Source organism: Petaurus breviceps, unplaced genomic scaffold (assembly GCF_028583685.1).
Source record: "Petaurus breviceps papuanus isolate PSGF00001 unplaced genomic scaffold, PetGlider_PUasm1.0 140, whole genome shotgun sequence".
NCBI classification, from domain to species: Eukaryota; Metazoa; Chordata; class Mammalia; order Diprotodontia; family Petauridae; genus Petaurus; species Petaurus breviceps.
The window spans coordinates 44,408,735-44,431,106 of NW_027185698.1; the positions used below are offsets into that span (position 1 = coordinate 44,408,735).

The window sequence follows — 22,372 nt, forward strand, 5'->3', positions numbered from 1 at the left end:
CAAGCGCTGTTCTGGGGGGCTTGCTATCTAGTTGATAAAATAATCCTACCAGAGGGAAATGTTTAATGACATTGCAAGATAGGATATGTGAAATGAGTGGTACCTGCAGCAAAGAGCTCTCTTTGATGACTGTGATCAAAGTACCCTCTAAGAAAGGTGTAGCTGGACTGGGCCTTGGACAGGGCTTTGATAAGGGCAAACACTGGAGGAATCAGTTGCCATAATGTTAATATTCCTGGAGCATTTCAGAATTTACAAAATGCTCTCCTCATAATAACCCTGTAAAGGAGGTGAGTGCAACTGTTGTTATCCCTATTTTACAGATGAGGAAACTGTGATTCAGAAGTGTTATAATTTGCCCTAGGCACTTTCAGTAAATGTTGGGCATCCGGGGCTTGAACTCGGGTCCAAGACTGGTTGGTACTTTTTCAATTGTACCAGACAGGGTGAACAGATTTTAGAATGTTAAAGATGAAGATGGCAAAAAAGATATCTACCACTGTAGAGATGCGAAAAATGACCTAATAGTAAACTTTCATGACCTCTATTTTGAAGACCTTCATATGGCCACAAGAACAGGGAAAAAATGAGACCCCTCTCTCATAGTAAGCATTGATAAAATATAAATGTCATTCATTCACTGGACAGTTAAATTATTCCTTCTTTAATTGGACTAGGTCTCAGCTTGGTAGACCTAACCCCACATATTTGGAACCACATCTTGAACAGGTAAAGTAGCTGTAGTATATTCTACTGTGGACATTGCCACTACTATGTTGCTGTGTAATCTTGAGCAAGATCTGTAGAATTTAGTCATTTATTGATGGTAAAAAAAAAAAATGGAATGTTATGGTTGACCTCAAAATTTTGGTGCTGTGAATCCTGGTATGTTACTGTACTATTTTGCTGGAGTAGGCCTTGTGTGGGAGTTGAATGTCATCTCCCTGTTGATCATTTTTGTCTGTTTTTTTCAATACCAAAGTCATTCTTTCTGTCAGAGAAAATAAAAGACAAATCAAATTTAAGCAGCTCAGCCTTCTCTCTCTTGTTAGTTGTGATCCTGTCTACCACAAAGATCCTGTCCCTTTGTTATTGTAGTTTCCCAAAATAGCTTAAAAAAACAAAAAACAAAACAACTTAACATGACCACCTCCAGTGCCTAAAACCAGCCAATTTTGTTGCCTTTAGCTTCCCTTCATAGCTTTCTCTCATTCTGAGCCTTCACACTCCTGTGGGACTTGGCTGTGGTGTTATATTTATCCTCAGTTACCCGACCTGTTTTCTCTCTCATGTACATTTCTTTTTAGAATTCAAGTGGTTGATTGTGTGTATCTTTTTGGTCTCTTTTTACAAATTTCATTTTTTCCTCCTCATTGGAATTGTTTCCCTTTATGTCCTCAGAATTTTATTTTTGAGTTCCATTCCTCTTGAGCTGACTTCCCTTGTAGAATTTTAGTCCTTGAGATTTTCTTCTGAACTTCTGAAAAAATTTTCTCCCAAATCTTTGATGCTTTTCAGAATATACCCAGAGTTCCTCTTTTCTGTTACAAAGTCTTGGAGGGTTTAGGTTTCCCTGTCCCCTCCCCCTGCCATGGGTCCTAACATTTCAACTTCCCAAATCTCCTTGTTAATGAGAATCAGATACAGAATTAAATTTTTCCTTGTTGGTTCTTCTAAAAATTGAGCATCATTGTGAGATAGTCATCTGCCCCTGTGTAGCCCATATATGCAGAAAGACCAGAAATAATATCAAATACTCTATGATGTTGCCTTGCAAATTTTTGACTCTTTAGAAGTCACATTTCTAGACTTCGACATTTTCTTTGTATAGTTGCAAGAGTGAAGAAAATATAGGGATGTTTAAAAATTGGCATGTGATATTGGGGTTGGGGGGTGGATTGGTTTCCCCACCTGTAATGGTTACAAATATTCTTTTTAGACTCTTCAGAAGTGTGACTGTAGGACCACCTTTTGGGTATAGATTATAGTATTTTTTCTTTTACAGGCCAAAGAAGCCAAAGTCAAAGCTGCTGAGGTTGAAGGTGAGAAAGTAGATAATAAAGCTAAGCTGGAGGCCACTCTTCTGGAAGAAGCAGCCATCAGACAAGAAAATAAAGAGAAGGAGGAGCAGGAAAGGTTGACTGAAGCTGCTGAGAAGGCCAGAGAAGTTATCCAGGAGGAAATAGCTGGAAAGGTGGTTTTTGTTTTTGAAAATACAGTGGTGGTGGGCACGCTTCCTGGGTTTTTAGATCCTTAACTTGTTTTGTTAATCTAGAGATTCTTTGCTTTAAATGATGATGCTTCCATATATAGTTGGAGAAAATGAATAGAAATGGTGGTTTTGGGGGGCAAACTGAAAACAAATTTTTAATTATTTTTAAAAGTTTCACTGTTTTCCTTTTTGACCCCTCAAATCTACTCCCAAATTTTGTTCTCAAAGGTACTTTGTTTTTACTTTATCGTAATTTTTGTCCCTCACTGTGACTGTCAGACTTCTTGACCTTGACTGCTTGCTTTTTCTTCTTCATCATCATCTTCACTGTGGCTTCATTTGTCTCCATATGCAACCATGATTCCACAAACTCTGATGATTCACTGGTCCCCCTACTTTACTAGAATTCTTCAACATCTGAACCTTCCATCATTCCCCCCCCAATTCTAATCCTAATCCCTGAATAGTTCTAATCATTTACTACTGAGCATTACTGGAGAAAGTTTGCAAATAGGACTTTGTCATTTCCTATGTATTATCTACCACAAATTGACAATGCATAACTTTACCTTGGTTCCCATTATCATTTAGTGATATAACAGTCCTTTTACTGTTCTCTCATTTCCCACAGCAACTATTGGAAACTTTTTTCTCATTCTTGAATTGAGCATCACGTCATTTTTCACACAGCCACTAATCTAGTCCAGGGATTAGCAGACATTTCTCTAAAGAGCCAGGGATTAAATATTTCAAGCTCTGTGAACCAAGATGCAAAATCAAGGATAATATGTATTTACATAACAAGAAAGAAAACAAATTTCCATAAATTTTTATTGATGAAATTAAAGATGTAATAATACCAATTGAATGTGAGTATGTGGTGTGTGTGTGTGTGTGTGTGTGTGTGTGTGTGTGTGTGTGTAAAATGCAAATATACTAAGGAGAAAAATGTAATTCTTTTTTTAGGGGGAGGATAATATTTTACTTGATTGAGATTCAAAGTTAGTTTTCCTTTCATCAAAATTGATTACAAATGTTCATCTGTTAGTGCTGATTTTTAATGAGATTTTTTCATGTTTCGTCTTTGGAAATCTCTTTTCACATAGGTACTGCCAAATACTAATATTAATCTATGCACATGATTTTAATTGAACATATTCATTGCTTAGAAGGCACTTAGAGAATTCTATTCAATTCTTTGGATGTTTGCCTTTTGGCATGTCATTGCATTACAAATTAATCATTTTCATTTAAAGGTTAGGGGAAAAGTCCTCAGTTGCACAGTTAAATGGACTTTGAAATATGGAAATTACTTTTGTACTTAGACTAAAGTTCAAAAAACACTGTTGGAACTGTAGTTTGAGCTCAGAAAAGAAATCTGCAGATTTTGTGGGAACACTTTTTGTTTTGACTTTTGATACCACATTATAAAGCAGCTTGATATTACTTGTAATTCAAGCAGTGTTAGCTGTCATTGAATTACTTTTATTGCAGTATAAGTTTTCATATAAGTGTTATTTAAGATTGAATTCATTAAGGAACAGCATTAAGTCTGCTGCAAAAGCTAATTTCCAAAGTCATTCAGTGTTTGATATTAGTGGTTGAAGGTACTTCTTTTCATTCAGAAAAATTTCAATCTCAGCCCTGAGCTCAAAAAAATCATAGGAGGTGGTGCAGTGAATAGAGCACTGGCCCTGGAGTTAGGGCCTGAGTACCTAGCTATGTGACCTTGATAAGTCACTTAACCCCAATTGCCTTGCCTTCCCCCGCCCCCCCCAAAAAAATCATAGTAAAACATTTCCCCCCCTCTTGTTTTGACATGATGGTTATGCACTGGTAATTTAAAAAAGTAAGATGTCACAGTGCTATGGGCCTGCAAGCACTGTTGAGTTATAAGTGCATTATTATGATTGGTATTTAGTTGAGTTGTGGGGTGAAGTGTATCTTCAATTTTAAGCTCCTTACTTTCTTATTATGCAAATGTGTGCAGGTTTTTCAAATTTAGAACACTCATCCTTTGACCTTCCTGTCTCATATAGCTACCCTTCCATCTCTTCACTGTCAAACTTCCAAATAAAGTCTTCTACATCTCTTTAACTCCTCTTCTTCGGTGACTTCTCTCTTTTTTTTTTTTTAAAGCATCGGGGTTAACTTGCTCAAGGTTACACGGCCAGTTATTTCTGAGTGTGGTGCTGAGTGTCTGAGCCCGGATTTGATCCCTAGGTCATCCCGACACTGGAGCTGGTGCTCTTACTCGCTGAGCCACCTGGCCGCCCCGACTTCTCTTTTTTCTCTTGCAGTCTGATCTATGTTCCTACTACTCTCCTGGAGCTGCCCTTGAAACGAGGAGCAAACCTCCAGATCACCAAATTCATTAGCCTTTTTTTGTTGTCTTTTTTTTTTTTTTTTTTGCTTTTTGGAGGGCATTTGGGGTTAAGTGACTTACCCAAAGTCACACAGCTAGTAAGTGTGTCAAGTGTCTGAGGCCAGATTTGAACCCAGGTCCTCCTGACTCCAGGGTCCATGCTCTATTTACTGTGTCACCTAGCTGTGTCTTGTTGTCATTTTTCTCAGGCTCTGCAGTATTTCTCTTTATGGGCCACCTTGCCTTTTCTTTTAGCTGTTGAGACTTCATACTCTCCAGATTCTTCTCTTCTTAGCTCTTCACTTCTCTCTCGAGTTCTCTTCCTGCTTTTCCCCTTAATGTGGGTATTTCTCCTAAAGTCTGTGCTTTATGTTCATTTTTTCTCTCTACATATTTTCTCTTGGTAATTTCATTCATTCCCACAGGTTTCTTTCTACTTTACACAGATGAATCCCAAGTCTAGATCTCCAGTCCTGATGCCTAGAGATCCAGGCCTAGATTTCCAGCTTTCCAAAAGACATTACCTGGTGGTCCCCTATGGCGCTTCAAATCCAACATTTCCAAAATTGAGTTTGTAATTTTCCCGCCTGGCCCCTGAATCCTTTTGACTTGATCATTTCTATTTGTAGTTAAGCTTTTAATTCAGTCTCTAATGGTCAAAATTTTTATATATCTTTAGCTCTTCATTTTTCTTCAAGTCCTCATATTGGGTTGGGTACCATGTCTTGTTAATTACAGTGGTATTTATTTTTCTTACATTAATAATTTCCTCTCTTCCTGTCATTACCCTAGTCTGGCCCTAATTATCCTATGAACAGACTAGTGTAGTAACTGGTCTTCCTGCCTAAGTTGTCTCCTCACCCCTCAATTCATTGTTTTTTCTATTGCCAGCATATTTTCCTGTATGTCTAGTCTGGCTCAAGTGCTGCCTAATCTCTTAAGACTGCCTACCTCCATTTTCTTACATTTTCAAGGCCAAGTATAGTGCTCTGCACACAAACACATAATTTGTTGGATCAAATGTGTAACTTGTAGCACCTCTTTGCACTGCTTTGTATTTTGTGCAAAAGTCCTAAAACTTATGATTATCTTATGCCTAGTGCTCTAGTAGTGTGTGTGTGTGTGTGTGTGTGTATGTGTTTGGTAATTTATGAACTTTTCTGAGCAGATGGAGGTAGATAATAGTGATAATTCAGAATACTAAAAATTCATTTCTATTTAGAGATGGGTATTTTTGTATGTAGACATACACACATCTACACACAGGCATATATATTCATATGTACATATATGGGTGGTTTTAATCTTTTTGGGGACGGTACAACTTTCCAAAGAAAATCCTAATGTGAGGGCTTGACTTCCTTAGAGAAGTAAGAAACCTTTCCTCCTGCTCAATGCTGCTCTGTTCCGAGTTGGGAGTGGACTGTCTCATCTGTTTGCTAGACAAAAATCAACAGCCTAAAGCAGAGGTTGCTTTTTCCTTAGGGTGTTCATGCACACTTTCCACGGGACAGGGAGGTAGTCAGATACAACCTGCCTTCTCTGTACTGGTAAATATTTTGACCTTGAAAAATGATTTTATATAATCAGAGATTTTTAGAGTTGTGAAGGGAGGTGGCCATCTCTTCTAGTCCTTACTTGATTCCTGCTCTGATGTACCCAGCAGGTGTCAGCCAGCTTTTCTTGAAGAGCTCCACTGAGGAACAGCTGTTACAGATAACTGTAGTCATAGTTTTTCTGACATCAAACCTAAACTTGTCTCTTCATGTCTCTTCTTTCCATTGCTCTTAGCTCTGAGACCAAACAGAACAAATAGAACCCTTCTTCAGCATGATTGCTGACCTTCAGATATTTGGTAGAAAACTTTCATGTTCCCCCAAAGTGCTTTTTCCTTTCTAAAATTTCTTAGTTCTTTCAGACCATTGTCATCTGCCATAAACTTTAAGACCCTTCACCATTCTGGTTGTCTTTCTCTGGTTGCTTTGCATCTTATTAAAGTCCTCTTGGTGCTATCTAGCAATGAAAGGAATAATCTAGATGTAGTATGATCAGGACAGTAAGTAGTAGTGGGACTGTTACCTCTTTAATCCTAGAATATGCCTCTGTATGTAGTGCGACATGGTGTTAGGGTTAGATGTCATTCTTGACTCATAGAACTTATAATCCACTAAAATTCCCACTTTTTTCCCAGATAAGCTGCTGCCTAATCTTGCCTCCCACCCTATATTTGTGAAGTTTTAAACTTTTTTAAAAACCCGAGTGAAAGACTTCATATTTATACTTTAATCTAATATTAATTAGATTCAGCCAGCTATTAACACATTATTTAAGTGGCATGGAAAACTCAGCATTTAAGCTAAATTTGTCCAAGAATAATTGAGAATTTACTGTATTTTGTGTCACTGTTAAGGTAAAAATTATATATGTTATATATCCATTATAGTCATTTTTTGGTCTTCTTCTAGCCTCTTTACTCCTCACTTTCCTCTACCCTTTCACCCATATCCCCACAACCCAAATAGGAACATGATTTCATCATTTGCAAGGCACTTTAAAAATACTATTTTATTTTTTTTTACCTTACTTCATATTTGTTTTTGAAGTAGAATTTTTCTAATTGAATCTTATTTTTCTACATTATGTAAAGGAATCCAGTCAGGGATTATTTTATAAATTAAAAAATCTATCTCCTTAATTCATGTTTTGCAAATCCAAATGTTTATATCATGTTTATTTAAGGTGGGAAGTTTTAATGATAAAACTTGTAGATGATGACTTTCACAGACTATTACTCTGGAAATATACTACCTGTGGAATTACTTTTGGTTTGTGTGTGGCCTTCAATTCAGAAAGAAGCTGAGTTGGGTCCAGAAGTCCTTCATCAGGAAAGAACAATCCCTGCATCTCGAGATCTGGAGCCAGAACTCACCAAGGTGCCATTGAAATCGGAGATTCTGATCGACACTGCTCCAGTCTTAGAAGGCCTGAAGGTAACTGATATGTGAAACATGGTGTTTGAAATGTTTTTTCAAGGTAAGGTAGGAGTTGTGGGGAGAAGTTTCAATAGATTCAAATCAGTAAAATCCTGTTGGTATATTAAGGATTCCACAAGGTTTTGCTTGACTCTAGATGAACATGAAAAAACTAAATAATTTATCCTACTTTATAAAGTCAAAATAGAGCAGGCTTGATGATAAATACTAGTAATTTTATTCCATAAAAATTTCCATTATTTTGTCCACATTTTTGCCTGCCTTTACATAAGAGATGAAAAAACAAGGAGGCTAGAGGAAACTAGAAAGCAAATGATGGGAGGTATTAGTGGCAGTGAGAAGAGAAAATGTAACTTTTTGTAACTTTCACTCTCAACATCTGTTTCTCTAGGGTATCAGTAATCCCATAGAAAATGTAGAGTTGTTTTACACCCCTTACCTCTCCCCGCCAAAAAAAATTCCACTCCAGAATATTAAAATATACTTGTCAACTCTGTATGTAAATAAAATCGTCACAGTTGTTTTTAAACATCTAAGCTGAAGATAAAGCTTCTAAACAAAGACAAATGCAAAAAAGCAGCATCAACCTATAAATGTAGTGTTAGGAAGGCTAAATAAAGTCCAGGATGACTTCAGTGTTACAGAAAGTGTAAAGACCATGAAAGGAATTCTATAAAATGAATGCTGGAAGGAAAACAGAAGAGAGAACCAGGTGCCCTGGTCTGGAGGGGCAGTAGTGCCAGGTAACAGGGATAAACCAGCACTCCGTTTTTCCTACCTTGGGAAATGGTCTTCAAAGGGAAGGGGGAGAACACACAGTGTAATGAACTAGTCCCAGCTCAGGATAATTCAGAGGGAGAAAAAAAAAAGCACCCAGTCTTGCTAAGGGACTTGACTCCCTTTAGGATAAAACTGAAACCCTTCATCCTGGCCCTCCAGACTTTTCCATCCTGATTTCCCTTGACTCCCCACGCTACCTATCCTCTGCTCCAGCCTAACAAATAAAACTTTCCCTCAAATATTCCAAGGGGTCATCTCCTCTATATCATTTAGGATCTTTTATCTGATCCCTTCTGCACCTCTGTCCTCAGACATTTAGTTTTGGTATTAACAAGTTTGTATGGTTTTTAAAGTGGGTAGCATAGTAATTAGACCACTACCATGAATAAAAAGTTCAATGTTGTGTTATTATTTGGGGCACTATTTTTTGTCCAGGGAGAAGAGATAACCAAGGAAGAAATTGACCTGCTTAGTGATGCTTGCAGTAAACTGAAGGAACAGAAGAAATCTCTAACCAAAGAGAAGGAGGAACTCAAGTTGCTGAAAGATGATGTTCAAGAATATAAAGAGGTACCAAGGAGCAGTGGGAAGAGAGATGGGAGAATAGGAATCTTAGTGGCAAGCAGTTTCCATTTGAGCTGCAAGCTTTCTTTATTGGCTTATTATTCTCATGATGGGTGGTGTTTTTCTGTTACTGTTCTGTCTGTCAGGGTCTCCAGGGTCTTCCAGGAGTTATTGACTTGTTGGATTTTAGGCCTGACACATCATGTACTCGGGATCTGTCATCCTGGATAACTCGCTTCCCCTTTCTATTTCCTCATCTGTAAAATGGCAGCATGGTTACTGGGTTTCCTTCCCTTGTAGCTTTGTTTTAAGTAAAGTGCTTCATAAAACATAATAGTGTAATAGGAATGAGGAATGTTTGGTTTCAGTATTCCTGGGCTCCTGGCCTAAGCCCCAGTGTGGATAGATTACAGTTAGCTGGTTCTTCTACCTTTCCTGAGCAGCAGTGTTCTTGACTGCTCCCAAGGATGGAGATTAGTTTCACCATTATGTAGGAGAGGAAGGGATGGAGAACTGAACTCTCTGTTCCTTTTTGCCCATCCTCTTCCTGACCTGATGCTGATTAACAACTTAGGTAGCCTGTGATAGGGTAGAAAGGAGAGGGGGAGTGACTTCCTTCTCATAGTAAATTTCCATTTGGTGATGGTTTGCAAATTAGAAGTCTGTAATGTGGGAGTGATTTTTATATAGCTTATATCTATCTGTTGGGTGCCATTATTAACAGAATCACTTCATTGTTCCCCTGTTTAATCCACTAGTATATGAAAGAAGATGTATGTAGTCATTTCTTCTTTGTCTACGTTAATAGAGTAACTACAGAATGGAAGTGTTTTGTAGAGAAAATTAAGATGGATTTTCAAAGCTGCCTTCAGGAGTGATAATGAGAAAAACTCTTCTATTAAAGTGCTTTATGATGTTTGATCCTAGAATTAAGATTGGGATAAAAGTAAAATTATAGTTCCTATTATTTTTATGTATGCAGTTAAAAGTCTCTGCATTATATCCCATAAATTAATATTTTAAGAGAAGATGAAATAATAATTAACTTTAATTAATAATTTCTTTCTACTGACATTCTGGCATCATCCTCTTTTTCACTTGAAATTAAATTTGAATTACCAGTAGCACATATCTTGATGTACTGTTGTTTAGTTGATAAGTAAATATAGAATGTGACTAATAGGTCATAAACAGAGTAGAACTAAAGGACATTCATTTCTTTTAGTGTATAATCAGAGCGACCTTCATTTTCCAAATGTAGGAAGGAGATAGATAAATATTTTTATTGTTACTTTAAAAAGAAATGATTATTTTTATGTATCATGGAAAAGAATTGAAACTTTACCCTATTTTATGTATTGACCTGAAGTGGGGAAGTGTGTTTTAGGTCTGCTAATATTAGTTTGGTTTTTTTTATAAAACTTAATAAAAGATTGTTTCATAGATAATGGGTTGGGGGTGGAGCAAGCTTAAAATTTTTGCTTTATTATAATGTTCATTTTGCTGCTTAGATCAATAGCTTGAAACCAGGCAGTCACTCATGCTCCTAAAATCTAGCTTTAGGAGGAAGAATATTCAGGTATTAACAAAAAGTTGAAATAAAAAATACGTTTTCTTTCCCTTGACACTGAATAAAATTTCTGGTGATTATAGAGATAATTGCATGCTCAATTGTATGTTGGTCACGAGCAAAAAACAATGTATATGTGTGTGTATATACATATATAATATGTATGTTGTATGTGTGCCATATATATGTATATACACAGAGAGTGCATGCATATGAGCATGATTTCTGTGATTGATAACAGTGGAAACTCTTAAGTGCCTAATGTATCATTTTATATCTTTTCAGTGCAACTCTTGAATTTCATTACTTCTTTGAGGTTAAACTGTATTTTAAGTTTAAATATGAAGATTTAATGTGTCCCTTTTTAAACCTTCATCAGGATTTGCAAGAGATCAAAAAGGAGCTTTCCAAGACTGGTCAGGAAGAGGTTATAGAAGAATCTAAAGCAAGCAAGAGGTTGTCCAAGAGGGTGAACCAGATGATTGGACAGATAGGGAAAATACTTCATGAACTAGAGGACGATCAAAAGGCAGCAGCAGGGAAAGTGGACAGTGGTCATGTCATTGCTACTGGGTAAGTAGTGATAAATTAATTTGGATTTAATTTTTATAGTGGAATGACTATTTTAAATACAGTGTAATTTTCAGATATTAGGGGGGAATTGCTTTTAAAATGAGTTATTTTTTGTGACTTTTTTTTTTTTTTTTGCTTTTTGGAGGACAGTTGGGGTTAAGTGAATTGCCCAAGGTCACATGGTTAGTTTTTGTGTTAAGTGGTAGGATTAACCATTTAAGAGGTCGTATTTGAACTCAGGTCCTCCTGACTCCAGGGCTGGTGCTCTATTTACTGTGCCACCTAGCTGCCCCATTGCTTGTTTTTTTTTAATGGATTCTTCCAAGTACCTGAAAGCTATAATGTTTTTGCCCCCCCCCCCCCCAAATCCTAATCTTAATCCCAAGATAATTTATTACAATTTCTATGACTTCAGTGACATAATTGGGGCTCACTGAATGTAGATGATGAAGAGCTACCATTTATCTAGGTCTTAATATTTTCCTGGAACTGTAAACATTGCTTGGATACAGAAGTTAATCAGTTACTAGATATTATTTCTGTTTTAATATCATATGAATGATAATGCAGAAACATTCACAGAACCTAGAAATTGAGGAACAGATTATCTTCTAGAATTCTGGTGACATACCACAAAAATGCTTTGCCTAGTTTGCCATTCTGACACTTTGTTTTTACCTTGTAATGAGTTTGTGAGGAAGTTCTGATTTGATGAGAAAGATGACAGGAGCAAGGATGTTGATGGATGACATACCACTTCCCCTAATTTGGTATTAATGTTTAGATAGAAGTCGTTTCTTTTTTCTCTTTAGTTGTAAGTGTATTATAGACTGTTGTTCAAATAGCCACATCCCTAGGAATAGAAAATATCCCACAGTTTATCTCAGTAATGAATTATTCAGACAATGTAAAAACACTGCGACCTTGCATACTCTTGACATAGAATTTCATCTAAACCAGGTCTCTGGGTTTTGCCAGTCACCCATGAGCTAAAGTACTTTTCAGTTCTCATAGTCTGTCTTCTGTCTCACTGTATGATATATTTACAGTGTGGCTGTTTATCCAGTTGTAAGAATCCATCTGCTCTTCTGAAAGCAAACATCTCTCCTAGACTTTGTCCAGTGGAACCTTTCCACACCTTTTCTGGTGGGACTAGAGCAAGAATTCTATAAATTTTGTTTTAAAGAATCCTTAGGATAATAATGGATTAACTAAAAAAGATTTTATCATATTCTCTGTCACCTAGTGAGTGCTGTATTTATTTCAGTGACATAATAACTGTACCTAGGAGTGCAAATGAAAAAGTGCACCAGAGCTTACTTATACTTTATCAAAGATATATTTTTAAAAATTCCACTTTATATATCTTGTCTTTGTTCTTTATTTTTTGATAAGAAATTGGAGAAGGCAGGGCAGAGGGCAAAAGTTAGGGGAAGTTAGGCAGGTTAGATGGTAGGTTTAAGGTAGAGGAAGGATAGGGGGGTGGGGAGTCTTTGGAATCAGTTTGGTTCAGAAAGAAGGAACAAGCACCAGTTCAGAGCATGTGAATTGGGGGGGAGGGGGAGAATCAGGATGTGCAAGTTGAATTCATGGATGCCAACTGACAGAAGATTTTAATGAAAAAGCTTAGGCTTTGAGGATTTTGTTTGTTGAAGGACTTCAGAAATGAAGACCAGCGATCCATATTGCTGTAGGGAGAAATTGCCTGAGACTATATATGAGGCTTATCTGATGTGCATTTTTTGAAGCAAAAGCTGTATCAGCATTCAGTCTCTTGAAGGAAATTTATAGGAGCTTAAAACTGATATAGGAGAAGGTGGTAACTAATTCAGATATGATGTATAGATGTTCTAAAAGCCTGTTTTATTGGACAGAAAGGTTGGTAGAATGGCCCCTAACCAAAGTCCCCAAGGGGAACACAACATTCTGAGCACTTACTGCTTTTTCATGGTCGCACATTTCTGGTTCAGGTAATCATGTACACTAAAGTGTTTATTTTTTAATTAAAAAATTTTTTTTTTGCATTTCAGTATTTTAAGATGGAAAAGTGTCCCTAATTTTTTCCTTAGAATTTACAACAGCATTGATGTTTCATACCACTTCTGTTCCCTTAATATTTCCCACACGTCTTAAGTGGAGAAGATGTTGGAACGAAAGAGACTGTGTAGCTAGGGTGGAATGTCTTACCCTGAATATTAATATTAATTTGGATAGGACTTTGGATAGCAGGGGGCCTGTAAAGAATGTTAATACCAGCAAAGCTCTTCGAGTTCAGGGCGCACTCATGTGGTCTGCATTCTTCGGTGGGAGATGATGACATGCTTCTACTCCTTGTATATCTTTTTCTAGTTCTTCTGTTCATAGTAACTGTTTGCCATATACAGATTGGGTTTCCCCCTTAGGGAAAATGTCATCACCATCGGTGAACTCATAAATGTGATGAAACAAATTGAGCAAATTCCAGAGGGAAAACTGATGAAGTTGGCTTCTGCCCTGGATGAAAACAAGGATGGCAAGATTAATATAGATGATGTTGCTAAGGTAAGTGTCAAGTGAGATTTAATAGTGACAAAAGGGTGCAGAACTATGTAGAATTTTACCAAAGTTGAATTAGTGTAGTTCCAGTTACCTTTAAAAGAAAAAAGCCATAGCTTCCTTTTGTAATTTAATCTGCTAGTTTATTTTAGATTCTCTTGTCTCCTATGAAATTATTCCATAAATTAGGGGGGCACTTTTCAAATCCATAAAATGACAATATGTTAGTCTAGTAAACAAAAGAGAAATTTTGACAGAAACCTTTAATCAGTTAGGGATATTCATTGTTACCTAATTGTTTTGTTCCAGTTTGCTATATTGTTATGTGTTCTTTGTTGCTTTTTGCTTGTGTTATGTTTAATAGACCCTAGAAAGGGACCGTACTTTTAATTTCTTTGCATTTTTTTTCTCATTGTTAGTTTCTAACATCTGATTATTTACCTGCCTGCTCTTTCTTTCCATTTCCCTTCACAAACTTTTCCTAAAAATTTCAAGTGGAAATTTTGACTAGCTTTAAAAATCTAATGGAATGTTCTTCAGATCTGCAGCTTTTCACCAGAATATTAATGTGTTATAGGGTAAGGGTAGTGAAAATGAAATGTATGTCCAATCATTTCCTCCTGTTTGTTTACTTTTTCTTTTAAACATTTTTCTTGTTTTTTCAAGTAGTTAAGAGAAATTTAATGATAGTCCTGTAGGTCTCCAGCGCTTGTAAAGAGCCTTGGGTATCTTTCTCAGTCAGTACTTTTAATGGGTCCTGTGTTTGGAGCCTGCTTGTTATGCTTAGCTATGGCAACATCTTTTTGAGGAGTGGGGTTGGTATCACACTCAGTTCTATTGTAATCTCTCTTTCCCTTTCTTTTTTTTTTTTATGGTTGTCCTTTGCAGATAGTTTTAAAGTGTTCATGCCTCTGGAGGGAATTTGGAACAATGGGAATTGAGAGAGTATGGGCTTGGAGCGGGATCTCCATAATGGAGAGCTGCATTGTGGTGAGGCCAGTATGGTCATATGTAGTCATGTATATAGTTAAAGTCACATTAAGGGGCAGAGGTGAGCAGAGATAAACATGAGACCTAGAGGCCTTTCCTTGGATCAGGTAGATTCTTTGTGTTTGCAGATGCTCACAGATGTGAACACATTTGTTCATGCTTCAGATCCTAGACTTAGAGCTAGGAGGAAGCTTAGAGGTGATGTAGCCTACTCTCCTCGTGTTAAGGATAAGCACTCCGAGGCCCAGGGAAGTGAACCGGGCTGCCCAGGTTCCCCGAGGTGGTCGCTGACTGAGCCAGGCTTGATTCAGGGCCTGGATTTCAAGCTCAGTGTTCTCCCTGCTGTCCCCATAGTGATTGAGCTTGTGAACTTGATTTCAGCCACCATGTATATTCTAACCCTGTGGCCTTCTCTGTAACAGGATTTAAAATGCCAGCAAGTGAAAAGAAGTCCTTTCACTTTCATGGGCCTCATTTCTCTCTGTGGCATGAGAGTGTAGGACTAGGTGGCCTCTGGGAACTCTCAGCTCCAGATCAGTCATCCTAAATTAGGAGTGTCCTTGCTTGGGAGCGATAAGCTGAAAGAGCTGTAGCTCTTTTTGTGGCTAAATTAGAATTTTTAATAAAGCTTATTTAGGAATAGGGTTACATACTTAAGTATTTTTCTATATCCTATTTCCCACTAGGACTTAAGTAGATGAGGAACAAAGAAATGGTGAACAGAAACACCAGTTAAGTTATAAAAATGAAATTATAGTTATATGTCAAGATGCTCAGCCATTTTTTTTTATTCCACAGAAGCACAGGGACTTTCTTTACTCAAAATTTGCAGAAATTTAAAAAAAAATTATTGATGCTTATGAATACACACTCTTTCTGTGAACATATTGAATTGACAGAAATCTATAGGCCAGGACTTTAATGTAGCAAGCATTTATTAAGTAAAAAACACTGTGCTAGGTCTTGGTGTGGGGAAGGGGCACAAAACTCTCAGATAATGCGTGGTCTTAACACTCTTGGAGTGGCCTCTGTTGTGGGGGAAGGAAGATACATACACAGATAACTATATTAAACAGTATTTTGTGATAAGCAAATGAGAGAGCTACAAAATAAGGAGCTTTGTGAAGCCAAAAAGAAAAATTAGGAAAGACTTCTTCAAGTGAGGGGGGTAGCATTTCATGTGGGCTCAAAGAGGGAGTAAGAATTCACCTGGTCATGAGGATGGTCAGGGCTGACATTGCAAGCACAGGGAGGAACATGATGAGCCTCCGGTAGTCCATTATAGCATGGTTTAGTAGAAAATGCATTGGTTTTAGCAGACTTGAATCCTTATAGAATCTTTGTGGATTTTGGCAAGTTGTTTCATGACCCTGAAAATTCATTTTTTTATCTGTCAGATGGGCGTGATAATGTACTACATGTCCAGCTTCATAAGGATGTTTGTTGTGAGGATCAAATGAGGCGATATATACTGTTATTTTTACCAGAAAGCAGGCTATAAACATTTCCCATCATATTACCAAGTACTTGCACACCCATTTTCTTGTTTGATCCTCGTAACATTGCCTTATGAGACTGGCACAGCAGTGGATGGTATTCCCATTTTACAGAGGAAGAAAGTAATATTCGGAGTAGGAAGTGACAGAGTCAGGGTGAGACACCAGGGTCTCTGTGACTTGGACCCCTGGCCCACTTGCCCTGGCTCCATTCATAGGCCCCAAAGCGTGCGGAGGAGCCCTGAGGCAGGAAGGTAACCTTTGATTTCTGATTGCTGTGTTGGATTTCTTTTGCTTCTCCTTTTCTGTAGCCATGTTTCCCTTTTGTTTTCTCCCTGACCAGGTTTCCTTTTCATCACGCTTGCTATGCTAGTGTTGCTCTTGGGTATCCCCTGCTGTGTCATTCTTCGTAGATGGGTGTGTGGTCTGCACAGAGCTTTGTAGATTGTTGTGACCCTGTAGTGTAGAACCCTCATGGGCTTGACTCTCAGCAGCCCCATGAGGGCCAAAAGAAATTCCACCTTCATGGTCCTGCAAAAGATTCAGAATAATTTTTATCATTGCTTAAAAGTTCAAAGGGTCATAGCTGGAGGCTGCCTCAGAAGTCATTTAGTGCAGTCCCTGCACTTTGCAGATGAAAAAGCTGGATCCGAAAGAGCCAAAGTAATGTAGATAGTAAGTAGCTGAGTCAGGATTCAAACTCGACTCCTCCCACTCCAAATACAGCACGTTTCCTTATGTGGGTGAGCTTGGGCATGGGTAAGTGGTGTCACCACTGGAAGGCTGTCACTGTATGGTTTTGCCATGTTCTCTTTGGGTTCTTGTAGGTCATCGAACTGATCGACAAAGAAGACATTGACATCTCCACGGGCCAGGTTACTGAGATCGTGGCATTGCTCCAGAAAGAAGAGAAACTGGGAGAGAAGGAGAAAGCAAAGGAGAAGGCTGAGAAAGAAGCTGCAGAAATATAGATCTAAGCCTCAGCCTGCCATGCAGCTGGGGTTTTGGAGAGGCTGCATGTGCACTGGGTGGACATGTGACAAATGCCTCCTCCTCATATTTGAACCTTGGTGGTGGTGAGAAATGGTGATCTTGCTTTGAGGTGATGCTAGTAGCAAAGCAGCTATTTTTCTGGAATAAAGCAGACACTTCCATGATCAAACAAGTAATTTTCTATCATTCCATGAAGATGAGAGCAATCTGGACCCTCCTCCCCTTTCTCTTCTTGCGAATCATGTATTGGTCCACTTCCCTGTGGGGTCATGATTCCATCAGCTTGCTGGCTTATCTACAGAATACAAACCATGCCCACTGTAATGTATGTACACACTATGCACTTACAGTTAGGTGTACCATAAACTGCCAAGTAAATAATGATGGATTTAAAAGGGTGGAAGGTGGGACACAAAGTCTAGTCCCATCTCTCCTACTTTGGCAAAAACTTTTCAGGTGACTTTTTTTCCTTTGCATTTAAAATGATCCTTTCCTACAGATGAGTTAGAATCACTCCTTTGTTTTCCCAGGTGATGTCTCTCAAATGTTTAAAAGCAAAACTAAATTCATTCAAATTCCCACCCTCCAGATAGGGATTTAACTTATTTCTTATTGGGTCATTTTTGAAGTTTGGGTTTATTTTTGAAGCTGTTTGAAATGAGTGATTTTTTTCCCTTTCTGTTATTCTGTTTTGTTTTCCCTAGAAGTCTTTAGATTGGGCAGGTATATTTCTAGGGATATGTTCACATTCATTTGAATGAAAACTTGATTTTTTAAAAAAGGAGATTTAAATAAATGTATGAATGTATACCCCAGAAATAAAATGTAACTAAAAATCTATCAGAATAGATTGCACCAGCATAAAACTGTAACTGTTAAAAAATTGTTTACTTTCTTCTTATGTATGAAAAATAGTGATATCATCTGACTACTTTAAAAAAATTTTTTTTTTTATGCTTGTACATTGTGTCAGGGAATGATTTCTTTTTGAGAGATGGGGAGTGTTTTCATCATAGTGATAATGTTCTTGACTAGTTAACTGGCAGGTGTGTTCTCTTACACATCCCTAGCCTTGCATACCTATTTTAAAATTAGCTTGTCCCTAGCCTTGCATACCTGTTTTAAAATTAGCTTGTGTCAGTTACACTTCGGAAAAAAATGAGTGAAGTAGGTGAATGTTGGCAACTAGTGTGTCTGAATTTACTGTACCAAATCATTTTATTTTCTGAAATGTTTAATATTTGAGTAAATAATGGCCTTTTAAAAATTTTTTGAATGAGTAGATTTTCTCAGTTGTCCTCATTTTCAAATTTTAGCTTAATAGACCAGGACACATTTCAGTATGCTTTTAGTTACTATAATATTTCTCATGAATTTGGGGTTGCCCTCTTTAAAACTATGATTTTTAAGCCCTGTGATTCATACTTTTTATCAGTTACCATCCACCAAGTATTTCCTATTTCAATAATACTTATGCTATGCAAAAAAATCTAAGCACTCCCTTTAGATTGGCTAGTGTCCAGTTTTTAATCCAAAACTCACTTAAATGGATAATTTCTTGGATAAAACTTAAATATTTAAAATAAATTTTTAGGAGAGCTGATGGTGCAAAGTTCAGTTTGATGATCACCACTTATATGATGGACCATAGAAAATGTAGACATAGCAGCAAGTCAGATGCTTAGATTGCTGCCACTGGGTGTTTTTTCTTTTGTTGAGGGTTTTTAAGAAATTATTTTAAAATGAATCAATTGTCATTAGTAGTGAAATGTTAGATGTCTTGAGAATGACTAAAGCTACAACTGTTTGTAAATTTTGTATATTCGGCAGATGATAAAGAACTATAGAATATGTTCTTTGAAATACTTGTACTGTATTTTGAAACTGGGCATTTTCAAACTACTGGTAAGGGTGAGTTATAGTTCCCTTGATAAAGTTAGGTGGTCTGATTGATTGATTTGGCTGTATTTCATATAAACTTGCCGTCCAGTACTGAAAGCAAGAGTAGTTTTAAAAATCTATATTAAAACATACTTCAGAGCAGTGTTTTTTTTTTTGTGTATGTTAAAATATGAATTGGAAAAAATTTTTTTTCCACATTTATATCACCCCCAAAGCATTTTTTATTTAATAATAATAGTGCCAAATTCTTAATCGGTCCATAATTATGGTATTTGGGTGGTGTATATTTTGAACAAAAACCTTACCCTCAACAGGATGACTTTCATATGTCATCTAAATATAGGAGTATAAAAATATAGGAATAAAATAACTCCTGTAGCTAAATATAGACAGTGAGGAAAGAGAACTTGATGAATAGTCTCTAAATTGCTTTCAGTGTTTTACTTAGTGGTTACATGGCAGCTTAAAAGCAGTAATAGGCTTGTATGTTTTACAAGGAACATCTTGGTGAGAGAATAGTTGCATTCAGAAGTTTTTACTGTTCTTATCTGAAGTGGCAAGGTTGGATACTTTAGTATTTATGAATCATTTTAGATTAGTTATTTTAATCTGATTTTCAATGGCAAAAGACTATACTACCTTATGATTGCCAAATGTATCATCATGGAGTTTTCATTTGTGAGAGATATTTCCTTGTATGGGACATAGATGAAAATTAGTGAGTGGAATCCACAGATGTTGGCTTAATATTACTCATCTATAAGGAAAGGGGGCCTTTGTGATTAGAGAGAGGAAGCAGGCAGAGTGACTAAACCTGGGCCTGTGGCACAGCAGGCCATGAGGGCCCTCGCCTGGAATTCAAATGACTTTTTTAAAAAGCAGAATTTAAAGAGAGATGAGCCTGTTAATTGCAAATTGAATCTAAATACCCCATAGTTGTTTAAGTTTAATTGGGAAAACTGCTGTCTTTGTAAGAAGTAGGTCACTTTAAAACTCCTTTTCTACAGTCTTCATCCCTGACCTTGAATATCTTTCTACATCCTCATTGGACAGAAGGGACCATGGGAGAGAAGCAGGGCAGACTAGGTTCTGTAGAAGGAACCATAGACCATAAAGCCTTAAGGATACATTGACAGTCATTTAAGTCCCTCATTCTGCAGATGAAGAAACAGAAGGCCCAGAAAAGGGGAGGAAGTGATCTGCCTGAGGCCACAAGCCTGCCAGCAGAGCTAAGATGGCTGCCTGGGCTCAGCTTTCTCTGTAGCTACCACTTATAATGTCCTTTCTTTCTTCGTCCCTCTCTTCCTTTTGATGCCTCCTGGTGTTTTACAGATTTGACCATTGCATTTTCATTTTCATTTCATATCTATCACTTTGTTAGGGCATCAGAGATTTAGGAAAGGCTTTGAGCTCACTAAAGTATCTTATCCATATTTTACCTTGCCCTGTGTCAAACCATTGCTCCATTTTTGTATGTTCACTGGCTGTTGGACTCCAGTTTATAAATCTCATCACTTGGAACCAGACAATAGATTAGATGGATCTTTAGGCTGCCGCGAGTGCAATAGCAACAGATCCTTTTTTTTTTCCCCAAAGTAGAGATCCTGGGGTTTTAAAAACGTATAAAAATGTCAGTTTTAGTAAATTTGTAATGGTTTGTCATCAGGTCTGTTTGGTTATTTTTATTTTGTGTGTGTATGTGTGTTGGGGGAGGAAGGGAACTATACTGAATTTTATTTATTGCTGCTTAAATAAATCACCAGGCACAATTCAGAGATATGGTGGATCCAAGAATGCAAGTTTTTATGATGAGATAATAAAAGGGATGAGTTATGATATGAACTTTGGGGTTTTATGACTATTAAAAAGTAACTATTACGCATTTTCATTGTCAGAATCTACCATGTTTTCAGGAGTTTGTACAAACTTTTCAGACTTGCACAAAGCTGAGATAGGTTTCTAAGGAGTTGAATGGGTGTTTAAGCAGATGTAAAATATGTACTTTTCCTTTTCCCCCTTATCCAATCTAAATATCAGTCTTTATAGGAATTTTAAAAATTGGCATGGTTCCAAGTGCCATTTTGAACAGTCCAACTCCAAATGCTGCTTTTGAGATGTGACGGTTACCTGACTATTTTTTGAAAATAGTCCATAGGTAGATGTAAGCATTTAGGACAGTTTTTTAAAATTAATAAACATATTTATGTTAATGTATCAACTCAAAATGACAGGCTTCAGAACTTTGATCCAGTAAAAGGAAATATATCAAAGTGATTTAAAATATCTGCCTTCATGGTTCAGATCGAGAGAGAGAGAGAGAGAGAGAGTGTGTGTGTGTGTGTGTGTGTGTGTGTGTGTATTTCAGAATGGAAATAAGTTATCTTAAGTGCTGAAACAAGTAAAATAGCCTTGAGGTTTGAGACTTTTTTTAAAAGTATCTCTGTATGAGGGAATGAATTAGTTGAATTAAGGACATACTTACAGCCTTAACTACATTTCCAGTGCCTAGCACAGTGCTCCGCATACCATAGGCACTCAGTAAGTGTTTATCAAATTGAATTTTTTGGCTTTTGTCATTGAGACAAACATTTTTATTTAGTATGTATGAGTGACTTATTTCTCACAAGCATGACTAAGATCAAAGTAACCAGAGCCCTGGACTTTTGAAATTCCTTCCTCTCTTAAACCTAATTGACTTCAGAGTTCAGAGACCTTTGGATCCACCATTATCTTACTGATAGAAATGCACTGATAATGTAAAACATAATTTAAGTGATACAATGTCATACATTTTTACTGTGTATTTTAAAGAAATATCAATAGTCCAGTTTCTTTGTATGACTTTCAGAAGAAAAACGCTCATATGTTTTCTGGACACATTAAATTTGATGTAAGGAAAAAATATATATAATAAAGGGATGTAAATTACTTTTTTATTTTGTGTTTTTTTTCCCCCTTCCTTTTTTTATTAGATAGCATAAAGACAGTTGGCCTGCCTCCTTTGATAGAATCTCAGCATGAAAGCATAGTATCTCTGTCTTCTTGCATTGCATATTGCCATGTCTGTATGCTTCTCTTAACAATTATTCATGCTTACTAACCACCCCAAATTTTTATGAATTTGGTGGTGATTTTCCAGGTGACCAGAGCAGCTGGGTAATTGGTTATGGCTGTGACTAACAGGATGGAATGATCATCTCCAAAGTAGATCCCTCAGAAGGGTGTATGCTTATTCTAAGGATACTCCACCGCTGAATTCACCAAATCTGTGACTCCCCTGGGGGAACAGTTATCTTTGTCCTTGAAGATGGACTTGACTTTGGGAAACTCAACAAATAACCCTGACGCAGGCATTCAAGACACTTTGTCTCCAACTTACCTGTACAACGTGATCTTGTA

General features: G+C 37.1%; 1 protein-coding gene across 2 annotated transcripts in view; it reads left to right on the forward strand.

Annotated features, from left to right (window-relative positions):
• Positions 1 to 21,901, forward strand: part of LETM1 (leucine zipper and EF-hand containing transmembrane protein 1) — a 79,873-nt gene extending 57,972 nt beyond the window's left edge. The window contains exons 9-14 of one of the 2 annotated variants that reach the window (XM_069071161.1): positions 2,006 to 2,194; positions 7,427 to 7,567; positions 8,786 to 8,920; positions 10,864 to 11,057; positions 13,460 to 13,598; positions 16,906 to 21,901. In XM_069071161.1, coding sequence (XP_068927262.1) covers positions 2,006 to 2,194; positions 7,427 to 7,567; positions 8,786 to 8,920; positions 10,864 to 11,057; positions 13,460 to 13,598; positions 16,906 to 17,049 — 942 coding nt within the window. In that variant the 3' untranslated portion in view covers positions 17,050 to 21,901. Of the gene's footprint in view, positions 1 to 2,005; positions 2,195 to 7,426; positions 7,568 to 8,785; positions 8,921 to 10,863; positions 11,058 to 13,441; positions 13,599 to 16,905 lie in introns of both variants that reach the window. The other variant, XM_069071152.1, reaches the window with a different exon arrangement.
• Positions 21,902 to 22,372: the final 471 nt, after the last annotated feature.